Source organism: Amblyomma maculatum, chromosome 6 (assembly GCF_055883805.1).
Source record: "Amblyomma maculatum isolate TAMU_Amacu chromosome 6, ASM5588380v1, whole genome shotgun sequence".
NCBI classification, from domain to species: Eukaryota; Metazoa; Arthropoda; class Arachnida; order Ixodida; family Ixodidae; genus Amblyomma; species Amblyomma maculatum.
This window is the reverse complement of record NC_139349.1, coordinates 18,181,233-18,196,760: the sequence shown is the minus strand read 5'-3', so window position 1 is coordinate 18,196,760 and position 15,528 is coordinate 18,181,233. Positions and strand designations below refer to the sequence as shown.

Genomic DNA, 15,528 nt, shown 5'->3' with positions numbered 1-15,528 from the left:
ATGGCACTAGTCCATAGAAAGCCGGCTTTCTAGCAAGACATTACTATCACGATGGAGAAAAGCACACCAGAGCGAAGGCCACTTTCAAGCGGACGTCACGTTTGCCTCGTCACGCGGTTTAACAGCGCTAACGCAGCCAGCAGGTACCTACGGTCGCGCAGCTGACTCGGCTCCATGTGCGAAAAGTGATTGTTGAGAAGCTGTCATGACAAAGCGACTCTTGCGGGATAGGCGGCCCAGTTGGATAATCGAATGCCCTCTGAACGGCAGTTACATGAATTCAAAAACCGATCCGATTTTCAAGGCGATATATTAACCCGATAGCGTTAAAGGCCGTGTTCACCAGAAAATGCTGGTTGGCCTTTAAGCGAAACGTCAAGTATAAGGCGCCGACAGGCGGTATCTGGTAGCTGACACGACCGCGCACTGACTGGACGTAGTGTTGCCTGGAGTTACGTTTGACAGAAGCTGCCATTTCGGTTCTCTGCTTTCTTATAGGCACATAGCTTGCCAGCACCCTTGCATTCACATTACGCAGACACATTCAAACGGCTTGGTTAAAGCAGGTCTTTATATATGGGATGGTAGCTTATGCTATCGCGTCATACCATTAAAGGCGGATGTTAGGCGTCCGCCATGATGTTTTTAGTGTTCGCGATATGCAATATTTCGGTATGTGGGGGGATATATACAATATATATCCGGTGTCGACTACTGGTTACACGTTCTGCTGGGAATTTCAGCCTATAGCACTATGAAATTTGCTCATTTGTGGTTTATGTGAGAAACTCGATCGGGTGTTGCTACGGCAAAACTCAGGTAGTGTGTTATACGTGGTTATACAGGTTGCTACACGTAGTATAGCTTAGTCGATGTTCTACTACGAGTTGATATCAGTGATTTTGACTGCCATGACCATGAGTTCGTGACCAGAGGTAAATGTCAAATCTTATTAGTGCTCCCCAAGCACGGGTAAGGAAATCTGAACGTGTCTTAACGAGAATATACTCTGTATTGATAAATGGTAAAATTATGTATGTATGTATGTATGTATGTATGTATGTATGTATGTATGTATGTATGTATGTATGTATGTATGTATGTATGTATGTATGTATGTATGTATGTATGTATGTATGTATGTATGTATGTATGTATGTATGTACGTACGTACGTACGTACGTACGTATGTACGTATGTACGTATGTACGTATGTATGTATGTATGTATGTATGTATGTATGTATGTATGTATGTATGTATGTATGTATGTATGTATGTATGTATGTATGTATGTATGTATGTATGTATGTATGTATGTATGTATGTATGTATGTATGTATGTATGTATGTATGTATTGCCCAATGACGCCTTCCTGAGCTGATTGAGGGTGATGGGCTTAATTCACCGTAGTAAGCTTAGCCAAGCGTGAATGTCTGCAAGGTCCTACTTTAGTAGTACGCTGCCGCCTCAACACATCTTTTCTGCAATTAGCATTCCTAAGCATATTTAAGTTTGATTTGGCTTAGCTGAGCTATTGTGTGAACGACAACGTAGCTATTTGAACGGACGTGTTTTTGCACCTAAATATTTCTCGTAGCTAAGCCACTCATTTTTATATTCCTTTCTATAACGATAGCGACCTTTACTGCGCATTTCCCTTCAGGGTGGTCAGCACGCGTGTTTTGAGTTCATCCATTTTGAGAAGCTGGATCATCAGAACTCTGCATATGGGTCTCCTTCGGTGTTGCTGCTGTATAGCACTTGATTATTGTTAAATTCATGCATGCATACTTGTGCTTCCATCGAAATAAGTGCATTTAAAATTTTTGTTTGCCTTCAACCAATGAAGCGCTGCTTTATTAGCGATTGTAGGGGAAGTTTTCTGCGCAATTAAATATCAACGCCACAGATCAGGGACATAAAAATCACAATACGCTCAATTTTGTGCCGGCATAATGTCGCTATCATGCTTGAGAAGTTTGTGATAGTACTACGCAGAGGCATGTTTCCGGCCGTCATCAGTCTGTCGAAGGACGACGCCAGTTTCTTTAACTGCATGTATCACACCAGACAATGCATGACTGACGAAACCAGAAGTGCGAAAAATGGCTCTTCGAATGCATATTTACGATATGAATACCAGATCTATTTCGTGTAAATTTGACGGCAGAAAACAAGTGCCGTTGAAATAAAACGAAAAGAAGCACTCCCCGCAAACAGCGACAGTGCACAAAAATTGTTGAAGGTCCGTTTGTTGCTAACGTGCGACGATATTCATCAGTGTATAGATGTAATCACACTCGAAAAATAATATGACCTAATGCCGAACACACGACTGAGCCAAAGACAACTTGAGCTTGATGTGCCCGGCGCGGAAGTTTTTTACAGTGCTTCAAGCTTTCCGTGTGCCCTGTGAACTCCTTTGTCTGAGGAACATTCGAAAGAATGTCGCCTAAGCGCTCCACTCTACTTTAAACGAAGCCGTTAGGCACAAAAAAGGCCGCTTTGCGCACGTCAAGATGCGTTCGCGTGTTTAATCACCGTGATGTGATTTCCAGAGTAATATAACGCACTCAAAATGACCTATATGTGATATAAACCCCGTGTTAATGAGGAGATAATTTGTAATTAAGCATGATAGCAAGTTTCTTGGTGAATGATTTATATGAACGCCTATAGCAGCAGCGCTACGTAGGCCACGCGCCTTCACAGAAGGGATCGCTTATGAATCATTATGAGTGCGCCAGATGGCGCCACGTGCTGGGGAATTTGTCACCTTGGTGCCCACCTGTCGCATGAGTAGGGACATGACCGACCAGTGCGCATTCATTCTGAAAATTGTATTCAGAAGCTGTTTTACTACGACCTAAGATAATAGCGTCGACATCGATGGAACAGTCTTTATGCCCTACGCAAATATTAACACGTGCAACATGCGGAAATAGGATGATCATTCGTCATCTGCAGTGGCGTTAATGTCAACTCTGAGCAATAGCGTTAGTTACCAGGGGTCATACACGAACTTCTCGGCGTCGCAGTTACGCCCAGCCCCAGTCTAAGCGACCATCAGAACCACCGACTACGTCTCTGCAGGATTCATAGATAAGAATTGTGTGTCGATTGGATTTCTCTATCACATGCTTTTAATCACTGTTGTTGGTTGCAGTACAAAACACACCCTGGATTAAACCTGAATGTTAAGAAAGCCCGTCTTTTATTTATTGTTACGGAGCACAGGTCAACGCGCATATATTACTGCAATGAGGTATTCAAGGCATGCTACGAATTAAACTTGCACTTTTGCAGCCTGGGCAAATTCTCTTTATGTTTAAAAGGGATCTCTTTGGCAAACATTGATTTAATCGAAAATGATGACATGAAGCCATTATTTATGGGGCAATGAAACCGGTACATAGACGGCTAAAGGCAAATGCATATCCATCTCTTTTTGACGCCTGGAACAGGGGAACAGTTAGTTTAAAACAAACTCATCGCCGACCAAACCTCTCAGTATCATTTTTCAAAAAAAATATAAAATAGAAGGCACGTAATGTTCTCTAGTATAGGGCAAGACAGGTCAACTGCTATCGATGAAACTTTTCAAGGTGACCACTAGTCACCAGCGTGATTTCTGGAACCTGACGAAAACAACCGTAGGCAGCGGGTCCACCGTGCGTTAAAGCATGTTTCACAAGCAGGCTTTACTTTCCACAAGCTGTATTCTACAAAAAATAAAATAAATAACCGCCTAAGCTTAGCTCAGCTTGACATCAAAACAGCGTGAGCGGACGCCCCACCGAGTAGCCATAAAGGTGATCATGTATACTAACTGACGTAACCAACATGTGCTTCAGCTGCGGGTAGCCAAAATATGCCCAAATCCGCTGAGATTCACAAGAGGCTCTGAAGGTTGAATGCTCGACAAATAGTCCACAAGGTTTTCGACGAGAGATGATTATACATGCAGCTGGCTTAGTGTAACCTTTCTCGTCGTTTACCAGTTTGCATGCTTGGCGGGGCTCTTGGTCTTCCTATCTGCTTTCGTGACTTGCGAGGCCGTCATTAGCTAACCCTCCTCCAGTTAAACAGCGCGTTCGCCTTCTGTCACCAGATTTGGTTGTTTTTTACCGCACATCGGGATGGTGCCCACCCACAGAGTGGATTGGCATTTTAAGTGACACTGCTTTCAGCTGCCTTTTTTCTTCGTTCTGGGCACCGCGCTTACAGCATCCCTCGCTGCATTTTTGCTCGCAGGGAGCCGCGTTCTTGTCGCATTGCAACCGCCATCCATATCCATTTCGAGGGACAAATAGTAGGTGGAGGACGGTGACGCCGACGGTACAGACCTGTGCGTGTGATATCATAAATACTACAGTATATATTGAGACGCTACAGAAATTGGCTAATGGTGCCGGAAAGTTCCGGATTCAGGTTTGGATTGGAGTCTGGCTAGGTATGGCTAATTTCGATGTCAGCTTCATTTTAGTTTCGAAATAATGTTCGCCTCTGTTGGCTTTGTATTGCCCCTGAAAACGCTTCATCCGTGTTTAAAAAACTAAGCTGTGGTTAGCACAGAAATGATGGCAAGAAGGGCGCGAGGCACAGAATAAGGCAATAGGTCTTGACAGTTTGCATATGCTCGTCTTACCGAAGCGATGATAACCGACCGCGAACAATGTTTTTTTTTGTCTCAACTGCTTTTCCGCTTTTTTTTTTTTTGCGCCAATCCTCTTTTTTTTTTTTTTTTGATCACTTTTCGCCGTGTTATTGTTTCTCCTATGTTGTTTTATGCTGCACTGTACCCTGTACCAATGAATCTTTCCCACTCCCCTCTTTAATGCCTTCGGGCCCTGAGGGTATATGAATAAATAAATAAATAAATAAATAAAATAAATAAATAAATAAATAAATAAATAAATAAATAAATAAATAAATAAATAAATAAATAAATAAATAAATAAATAAATAAATAAATAAATAAATAAATAAATAAATAAATAAATAAATAAATAAATAAATGTCTAGACTTTGCGGCGGCCAATTTTTTCACTGTAATATCGAAGGAATGGGAGCAATATAATACTATTTTCGTCATATGCGTTTTAGCACTGTCAAGCGGCAACAGCCCATTCTCAGCTTTGCGCCGGGCTTCCCTTAACTAGAGAGGGTATTTCGACTGAGAAGACGTTTTTGTAGAGCATATTTTCATGTTCTAAAGATTGGAAGCGAAGATAAGGAGAAAGAGGTGTAAAAAGAAGAAGCGGAAGCAGGTGGGCCTGGGGACTCTCGGTTCCTCCAGCTAAAAATAAACGCCTTGTTACATACTCAGTACGTAACAATATTATTTTGCGCGGCAGTTGTGTTTGACGGCAAGTCAAAAGAAATCGGTAGCATACTCTGAATTGCTAGCACTGCTGCGCTGCCGTTACTACATTAAAAAATCTCGACAAGCCCTACCCCACCCCTTTCCTAGGACCCTACGGCGACAGGCTGGAACACCTACGGTTAGAAAGAAGAATTTTCTCACCACCACACAAACAACTTCCTTCCTCGGACGCTATAGACTGGAGAAAAATACAAACAAACACATTCCCTAATCTTCACATTTTAAATAAGATAAGCCCAACAAAATACACGAGTTACTGTCCTTGGTGCGGTGCAAGCCCCACACTCTATCACATCTCTTGGGAATGCCAGGACAAACCTGACCCATCGTTACTAGTGTCATGCCCGACACACGAGCAGTAGGAGGCGGCCCTGACCAGCGACAACCTGGACCAGCAAGCCTGGATTATCCAGCTAGTCCGCAAGTCAGCTGCTGCCAGCGGTGCCCTGGACTAGGGGCACCGACCACCCAGCTCCTGCGAATTCTTACTGATTATTATGCTCATTAAAAGTTTTTTCTCTCTCTCTCTCTCTCGACTAGCCTGCTGACGTTTTGTTCCAGCACTATTATTGTTTCCCCATGACCTTTGTATGAGTAATTTTGTCTCCCACTGCACACAGCTACCTTGACCTTATTGCCGCAGGCGAATGCACCGAAATAATGTTCTGGCTCACCGATTGGTGATAGCTATGATTTGTCCCCAAAGATGAGCAGCATTACTTTCTACGAGGGAGAATATTCTCGTTATCATTCTCATGAGCGCATTCATCTTTTGTCTTCATGAAACTTCATAATGGACGGAACAGATATAATATCTCAGTGACAGTCCTTGAGCTCTTTTTTTCATCTGTCTTGCCATCTGCATTTTTGCGAAAAGCATTTATTAATTTTGTTTTCTTGTGTGCTCCTCCAGGCGTTCGCAGAGTTTGGCGCCTCGCTTCACTGCACTACGACCTTTCTGTTTCGCCGCAGTGTTGCCTCAGGAGGACCCGGTCATTAGAGGGCTAAGGAGCCAGTACCAGCTCGGAGACCTAGTGAACCTGACGTGCTCTTACGGGCCGAGCAAGCCCAACGCCTCGCTCACCTGGTACATCAACGACAGAAAGGTAAGAAATTCCACTACCCTCGCTCGGCTCTCTCCTATTTAGATTCCGGGGTGTAGGTTGTGAAATACTCACACTATTTTTATTATTTTCGGTCTTGACTATCACAAATAAAATCAGTAAGTAATGCAAACTACTTGAGGAAACGCCTTTATTGATATGCTGAAGGAGGCATATATCGGGTGCACCTATCCTCTCTGTCTTCTAGATCTGAGTGTCATCCATTTTGGCGCTACGTCTTTTCAAAAGCTTCCTCGAACACTTTTGACAATTCATGATTATTGTGCGTTCAAAATAGAGCAATATTTGCATGACAAAACTCCAGCCGTGGGGGACACAATTTACTCAAAATTATTCTTATAGAGGTGATTAATTAGGACGCATTACTTAACTTTTTTATTATCACTGTTCGGCGGTAAGTCCCAATCGGAAGTTCAGAGCCACGTTCAAGACGATGCGATATCAACTTCTGAAGCGAAGAAAATCTCATTTTCTAAAGCACTGCAGTGCGAGGAAACCTGACGGTTTTTGGAGATGAAGGTCGTCTGGCGCCGACATTTTGTCCTTCAACCGTGGCAGCGAAGGTGCGGCCTTGACGTCATACCAGTGACTCGCCGTGCCTCCTGCAGCAGGTGCCACGACCGAGCCGGCGACGTTCGTTTGCCTCGTCAAACCATAGATATGCAATACAGTTTAAACCATGACACAATAAACGTGACTAATCTTGCTTAACCGGGCCTCGGCTTTGGCTAAGTAGGTCCAGCCTAGTTGAATCACAGCAACGCCTTAGTTCGCATTTTTAGAGAATGTCGTAGCATCTAAGTGCCAACTTCCAAGAATGAGATGATAAAGAAAGAACATAAAAATAAGAATGTTCTTTTGCCATGCAACGTCTCCATACACTACAAGGGGATTTTTTTTACATTTTTTCGCAAGATCTACTGCTCGCCTTGTCAGACTCTCACGCTCAGCTGCCGAAAGTAGTAGTCTGTTTAGGCAGTGTAATTTATGGCAGTCTGATTGCGAACCTTCGAAGGTTGAAGGCTACAGACTATTGTAACATTGTGGTCCCAGAGGTGTATATTCTTAGTGTCAGCGCCTCATTAGTTTTCTTGTGTGGCTCTGATTCTTGTGTGGCTCTGAATCAACACTGCAGACACCGCTAAAAGATGCACTGCCGACCTTCTCTGTCAGCTCATTTCTTTCCATGGTAAGTGAGCATTCGATATCATGCAGGGATCAGCTTCATTGAATTGACTCCTGACATCAGTGTGCGAGATGGCATCTTTCAAACACAGCCTTGTATAGGCCTAATAAATGACCATCCGTTAACCACGTATCGAACTTTTCATTGTTGCTTCTTATGTGCCTGCTTTGAATCGTAAATGTTTGAGCAGTGATTAAGTATCCACCATCGGTATCACACCTTAGCAAGCACTTATGCAAGCCAAACCGCACTGAAATAGTGTATATCTACTGTATGGAAAACACAATGTGTAAAAACACTTTACACTGTCAAACTTCTGGCCTATCTGGATGTAAATTATGCATATACTCGTCACCCGAGTTTGTTATCAATGATTTCAGTATATCCTGAAATAAAAAGAGCATCTTTTCGTGCTGCTTTCTGATCAGAATAATTTTTTTTTATATTTTACATCTCTAACCGGAACAAGGTGCGCGTATTCATGGCATGCTTTATGGATGTGCTAAAATAAAGATTTATTTTAAGCTCCAAACTTCTATCTACCTGGTGCATCGTGCTGGAGATGTTTGGGCCTCTTTGGATTAATATCCCCTTACGTGAAAAGGCATGCGCTACTGGTTGTCTCTTTTCATTCATTCATGACCCTGTGCTGTTTGGCAGCCTGCATGGAAGAGTCACGCAAAACATCGGCTTCTGTTGCTACATAATTCAATAGAGAGAGAAAGGTGAAACAATTACTTCAAACCTAGATACTCTCTTTAGTATGGAGGTCGGCAGCCTGGATTTAGGATGCCGCCAGTATTTCTTCAGAACCCTATACACTATGGTCTAGGTGTATATGCTGCGAAGATCATTATTATGACTGGTAGCCATTTGCGCACGCGTCACCTAAAATTTTCCAGTTAGGGTAAAGGGATGCGCCACAGCGTGTCGAGGAAGGCGGGCCAGGCGAGGAGCAGAATACCACAAAAATTTCTCTTTGAAACACTCGGTCACATAAATAAACTATGTCAATTTGGCTCGCATGCAGCACTTCAGTTGATAAAAGTAATATTACGGACTGATCCGTTCAACAATTTGAAGAGGGAACAGCCAGTTTGCCCAAAATGCCGAATAATCTTTTGTTTTCTCAATTAAATTAAAAAGGACATGCGGATATTGTACGACATGAGGAAAACAAGTTAGAAAACAGAAATAAGATTGTCGCCATACCTAACCAATAACTAAATGCTCAACATTTCAGTTAATTTATTTTTCTCCTCAAAGTCCGAGGGGAATACATAAGAAAAAGCAAGCTTAAGGTATTGCGCCATCAAGAATAGGTTCCCTTTTGCGTTAGAGGAATTTGTACTAAACAGTTTAATCAGGCAATATTGAAGTCGGCCGTGCGATTTCTTCGTTATTTTTGCGCTTCATTAAATCAGTAAGCTACCTCAGTGAGCTCAAAGATATACGTTGAAGTTCTGTGATACCCACACTCGATACCTTATACAACCGCTTCCACTATGAATGTGCTCTGGTGTAGCCCTGACAAAGTGGTAGCACTGGTGTAGAGCTCACTTTTAGACAACCATGAATAATGTTGACCCTGTGAAACCAGCAGTGCACTGATTCATCACTTCTTCTCATCGATACCAATACAAACATGCTCTTCGAATGCTTTAACTGAGCATTCAATTTCAATTTTCTTGAGTAAGACGATCTTCTGGAGTGCGCCAATAACTTTGCTATCTACACTCATGTTTCTTGATTTGAACTAAATTCGGTTCATTTTAACTACTTTTATTTACATTCAATCGCTTTCAACCCACACGAGCGTTTGTAGCTTTTCTTGTTTTGTGACGACACGGTTTTGTCCAGCAATGAGTACATTAGTGTCATGTGCATAAACTAAAATGTTCTTGGAACTATGATAACTAAGTGTACATCTGTGTAAAACAGGAACAAAATGGGTTCAGAGGTAAATCCGTGAGGTACAGTCTTTGTCAAAAGTGTAGAGCCCAGGGCGTCTGCTTCTGAGCCGTTTAGTGACTCTGATTGAGCTTTGGTTGAGGTCATTTTCATTGGAGAGGATAGGACGAAAAGTCTTCTTAGCATCAAGAGATTCGCAACACTGGAAAGGCACTACAAGCCGCACAAACCGACTCTGAAACAGACACCCTGGGTTCTACATTTTTGAAAAAGACTGTACACCACTCATTGCAAGCCCCAAACAGGAAATGTCATTATTTTGACTTTGGTAAGCTGGAACTGGTTACTCAGATAGATTTTGAAAAGTTCCAGTGTGATTCCTCGCATCGTATGGTGGCCTGAGTTTCCCTGTAAAGTATTACTAGTACCGGAGTCGAACGTTTGAAGCAGATCTGACAAGATTTTCAAGGGTAATAGTTTATGCATGATGTTCCTAATTTTCACTTTTATTTCTTGTGGCACATATCTTTTACAGCCCCCTCCCCTTTCATCTAATGAAAAAACACCTCCTAAATGGCCGCTCCAAAGGGCTTTCCTATCAGGCACTCAGTGGAGCACAATGTGGAAACTGTGTTACACCATATAGGCGGATATCAAGGAGACGTGGTCATTTATCTCAATTACAGCATGCTATATTCGTTCACCCTTGCGTTCGCATGACTAAACAGCGCCGTTCAGTTTACACCGCTATGACCGGCTCCGAACACGGCTTAAACAAGATTTGCAACCTCCTTAAAAGCCGAACACGCGACTCCAAGGACGCCAAACAAGCAGTGTATGTGTGGTGGCACACACTCTACATATTACCTGGCCAGCGTGTGTCTCGGTATGCTTTTATTTTTCCTTTTACTTGCGTTCATGGTGCGAAGGACTCTGTAGAACCGAGCCCTGACAACGTTAGCGCAAAGAGGGAAAAGTGCGGCTGAATTTGTATTTTAACGCCGCCGCTTCGCTCGCAATTCTTGAAGCTTTACTTTTTCATTTACTCCCCGTAATGTAGCTTTTGTGCCGACCATAGGGCAGTACATAAACTTTTTTTATTTCTTTATTACTGGTCTCCACAAATCTTGATTAGGAAAATTTTTTCTTTCAATCTGCCGGAGACAAGGCATCATGAGGCATAATAATATGCTCGAGGCTGGCACGCGTCGTATACCGAAGGCATACAAGCAAAAGCTGCTTGTCTCTTTCATTCATCTTAGTTCTCCTCCGTTGGTGTCAATTAGACGTTAGTGCGTTAGGTGGGCGAGACTTCAATGAACGCCGACTTGAAATTAAGTTTGCCGCTAGTTCCTAATGAAGAAGTCTTCATGAGATGCGGAATACAGCAAAGAATTATGCGGGCTTCTAGATGAGAATGTATTACTAAGACGCAGCCCGTGTAGTTTCAGGGAAAGCAAGACAAAATCCTGCCCTATTGGTACCCTAGTGCTACTTCAGAAATTCGTTTTTTTTCCATAATACGCCAGCTCTTCTCAGGTGCAATAGAAAACGTAATATAAAATATCTTTCCTTTCCTTCCATTTGGCCACGTTTTTGCTAATAGCTTTTAAAAGAGTTTCAGTTCCTTAGAAATGGATACGTTTTGAACGGAGGCCTGACTTGATTTGGTGCTATTATTCCTCTTTGATTTTTTTTTTGTTATTGCAACAATAGAGGCACACAATTGAACAACACTTCGCGTACGCACTGCTATTTCGTCTGCTCTCACGGCTAATCTACTTCGTCCCCCCCAAATCTTCGTTTCTTCACAAGGTTCCTACGGGCACTGGCGAGCGCGTGGAAGAGGGCGGCCACCGGGCGGAGGACGAGGAGGGCCTGTGGCATGCCCACTCGCGCCTCTGGTTCTCGGCGCAGGCTAGCCACCTGTGGCACGGCGCCATGGAGGTGCGCTGCGCCTCACATGCCGAGCTGCCCTACTTCGTGAGCAGCGAAGAGATCACCGTCAGGGACTACGGCCGCACCGTAGACGTGTCTGGTGAGCCCCCAAATTTTCAAGCAATGAAACGTTTATATGCCAAGATGGTCCGGTCGATAGCAGTACACAGCGGCAGTAATCGCCGAACGTAGATCACTGATAGTTGAATGGTAAGCGCGAGTCTGCCGCATTTCCTGGCTTTTTACAGCCCTAAAGGTTGACCTTATGGAATCTGCGAAGCGCGCACTATATAATTGTGTTCTTCCGCACCTATCACCATTGTAAAAATGTGACGGGAGCTAAATCGTGCACCAGATCGGGGCATATCGTAGCTATCAGAAAACTAGACGCACCAGGTGATAGTGTTGGTGGAATCCAGCACCTACCAAATGCGACTTGGGGCTCTACTACAAGTCTTCGTCACTTTGTAGCGACAAGTGCGTAAGGAAACGTAGTGCAATCATGTAGTGCATGATAAGCCAAGAGCGCCCTTAACTTTCGCAATACAGCAAGAAGCTTGAAAGTTGGAGCATAGTGAGCTGCTGCTTTTACATGTAGATGATCCGATGCGCTACACGCCACGCTGTCTTGAACGAACGGTCACGAAATGAGAACAGTGAGACAGTTGCGCTTTCAACGATGTGCTCATTTGTATCTCAACAACAGGTGCCGAAAGGCCGCAAATTTTGGACAGCTGGTGATGCTGGAAAACCCATAATGCCCTTGAGAAATTAGAATGTTGCTTCCTTTCTTGACGCGCTAAATACTCGTTCGGCAATCTTGCAGTCAGCAGACCACTTCTGTCACCGGCTTTGGTGCACGCAGCAAGCATTTCAACGAGGAATATTTCGTCCGTGCAGCTGGCGCTTCACTTTGGGGCAAGAAAGGAAAATATGTCTGGAAGTATATGGAAATCATCTAAAGATTGCCCCGTCTTTGTCCAGGCCAGTCTTCCAGCGTAGTTAGCTGAGTTGAAGGTACCAGTCGAATGACGCCGCACCTACCAGTATTAACAAAACTAAGTGGGCCTGATTTGATTTGTATTCTTTCAAAATTTGAGCGCCCATCAGCCGCGTACTTCCGACCGAAGGACTCAGTATATGACGCGTTGAATGACAGCTGGAAAGTGTTCGTCTCTTTACCGTAATACACAGGTAGAAAACAACCTCACCCACTTGCATGGAAACGAGCCTTATAAAATAATAAAATACATCCAATCAAGTGCGAACAGCCCCACAAAGTGATAGACGCGGAACTTAAGCGACCTGAGACTTATCGCACAGCAGTAGCTCGACGCATTACAGACTTCAGAACGCAAGCTCTGCTGCTTGACCAGAACAAAGAAAAAAAGAGACCTAGAGGTTTATCAGCGATCGTCTGATAGAATGCTAAGTGAAGAACACGGCCCTAGCCTGAGTACCTTAGTGTCTTCCAAGACACAGTGTAGTGTCCGAAGCGAATATAAAAATAATGGTATATATTGAGCTCTTCCTTATGATAGCAACAACAATGGTAGAACTTTTGGATTTAACAGTTATTTAGTCCTTTTTACTTTCGCAGAGAAAATCAGGCTACAGCAGACAGTTTCTCCGTGCTGCGTTAACATTTTATGGCTCTTAATGAACTTGGACTACGCCGCCTCAGGTATAGACATCTCACATTTATCAATAGGAATGAGCGTAATACACACGGCCATTTATGCTTCAAGAGTCTGCTTGACGGATGAAGGTGTTGAGAAAAAGGAACCCGTGTAAGACTGTTTATCGACTCACTGTTTTTGTTTTTTCCTGTTGTTTGCTAGTCCCTTACTTAACTTCTACCCATTGCTGCCTGTACCGTCGCTTTAACAGTCTTCCCTCGGTGCGAGGCACTGTTCGCCAGCCGCTCAAGCGCTTTGACATGTTAACATCGTGGATCTTCATCGATAGATGGCATCAATTATAGCTACGTAAAACAGGTGGAAATAATATGGGAAGATGGAGGACAAGCTCAGTTCCAATGACGGCAAGGTTACAAATAAATAGACGCTAACACCTCAATTAAGTTCAATCAAATCAGTGATTATAAAGCAGTTTGATGATTACGACCGAAGAACAAGTTGTTCATTGAAAACCAATTTACACAGGTAATCATGGAGATATATTTCGTGCAGACATATATTAAGGGGAAAGCCTTACTAGGCAAGGTAGGCAAGGTCGTCACAGCAAAAACTGTCGGCAGCTGTTGTATGGTTCTCGGAAGTGTTAGGATCAGACGAATGGTTGTAATCGATAGAGGATGATATGAGGATACTGCAGAAACAAATAGTGTCGATAGAATGATTAGTAATAATTAGTGCCAAAAATGTAACATTTAAATTAAACAGACTTCAACATTACCCATACGACTAATGCCGACGTCCAATGAATATGACCATGCCAACCGAAAGTGGATGTGTTTCTGACTTAATTGGTTGTCAGAAAAGGAATGGCGCAACATCTCTCACATTTGTTAGGCGAACACGTAAACCGCGCCACAAGGGAAGGGAGGAAGGTGGGAGCGACAGCGAAAAGAGAGAAAGGGGAGTCGTAGTGGAGAGCTGCGCAGTAATTTCGACCACCTGGGGACCTTTAACGTGCACTGACATCCCACAGCACATGGACGCCTCTTCGTTTCACCTGCATCAAAACGCAGCACCCGGTGTTCGGGTCAAGAAAAAAAAAAAATTCCACCCTACGGCACCAGTCTTGGCGTTGCTAGTAAATGCTATACAAGAGGCCCGCAATGTACCGTGAGCAGCAGCAACGCTCAGGCTTTCGCATTTCTCCAGAGCGGATTCTGGAGTGCTCTCGCAATTTTTTTCCAGTGCTCAAGTTCTTCATTCACCCTGCCCACCAGGATGCATCCTCATATTCTGTCGGGAAAGGATAATGTAACACTGGGAAGAATTTCTGGTCAGAAAAAAAAAAAAAAAGATATATGGGATGCAGCAATTAAACACGGTTCTTAATTTCAGTTACCGGGCCAGAGCGGAACCGCTGGTTTCTCGAGGGAACAACTTTATTAACGCACTTGCGTCTCGGTTAGCGTTATGCTCATTGTTAACGGCGTCAAAGACGTCGTGTCCTGAATTGCAGGGTTTACATACGTTGACTACGACGAAAAATCGACAACTTCATATAAATTATTTACACTTCAGAATTTCCTACTGTGCTTCTCAGAACCACAGTACGTTAGCGGCTTGTTTGGGCTACGAGTAGAAAAAAGTAAAGATTCTCCTTAAAAGTTACTAGACTTTGCCTTTACGCAATATATGTAACAGTTCTGTCACGACGGGCACATCCTACCTTTTAGGTGAGAGGCAGCATTGGCTTGGTCTGATTAATTTCATTTCGCTTTCCGTATTCGAATAGTAAGAAGAAGTGCAAACTGCTCATTTTTGTACAATATCATTGCGGCGCACGCCTTTCTAAGCGTCATCACGGGTACATCTCGCTCATCGTGGCACCGGTTGCAGAAAGCGGTTCTCACCCAGGTCCCCGAATGAACGGTCCCCGTCTGGAAGGCGTCCGGAAGCTCTACACGCTGGGAGGCGTGGTCGACCTGAGCTGCCACGCCGACCCTGAGACGTCCACCCATGGGCTCCGGTGGCTCATCAATGACCGGGAGGTGAGCGTGACGAACATGTCCGCAGAAGCACACCTTCGTGAAAGCGACAGCCTATATGACAAGAACTTGCAAGGCAATATTTTAACCAAAGTGCTGTTTTTTTTTTTTTTTGCGCTTGCAGTAACGGCGGCACTTGGTGAAACTTCTTGCGTTATCTGTGAGAAACCTCCATCCGGGAATTCTCCAATATCCAGGAGCACGGCGCACCAGTCTCATTGAAAATATTGATCAAATTGGGCCTATATTGCAAAACTATGAGGGATCATTATCACTGCGCCTTATTGGCACATAG

The 15,528-nt window shown here is 43.7% G+C and overlaps 1 protein-coding gene across 1 annotated transcript in view; it reads left to right on the top strand.

Annotated features, from left to right (window-relative positions):
- The window catches only part of LOC146185179 (uncharacterized), a 279,635-nt gene that overhangs the window by 240,029 nt on the left and 24,078 nt on the right, over positions 1-15,528 (top strand). The window contains exons 4-6 of the mRNA XM_084606157.1: positions 6,362-6,495; positions 11,426-11,648; positions 15,103-15,236. Of these exons, the coding sequence (XP_084462283.1) occupies positions 6,362-6,495; positions 11,426-11,648; positions 15,103-15,236 (491 nt within the window). The remainder of the gene's footprint in view (positions 1-6,361; positions 6,496-11,425; positions 11,649-15,102; positions 15,237-15,528) is intronic.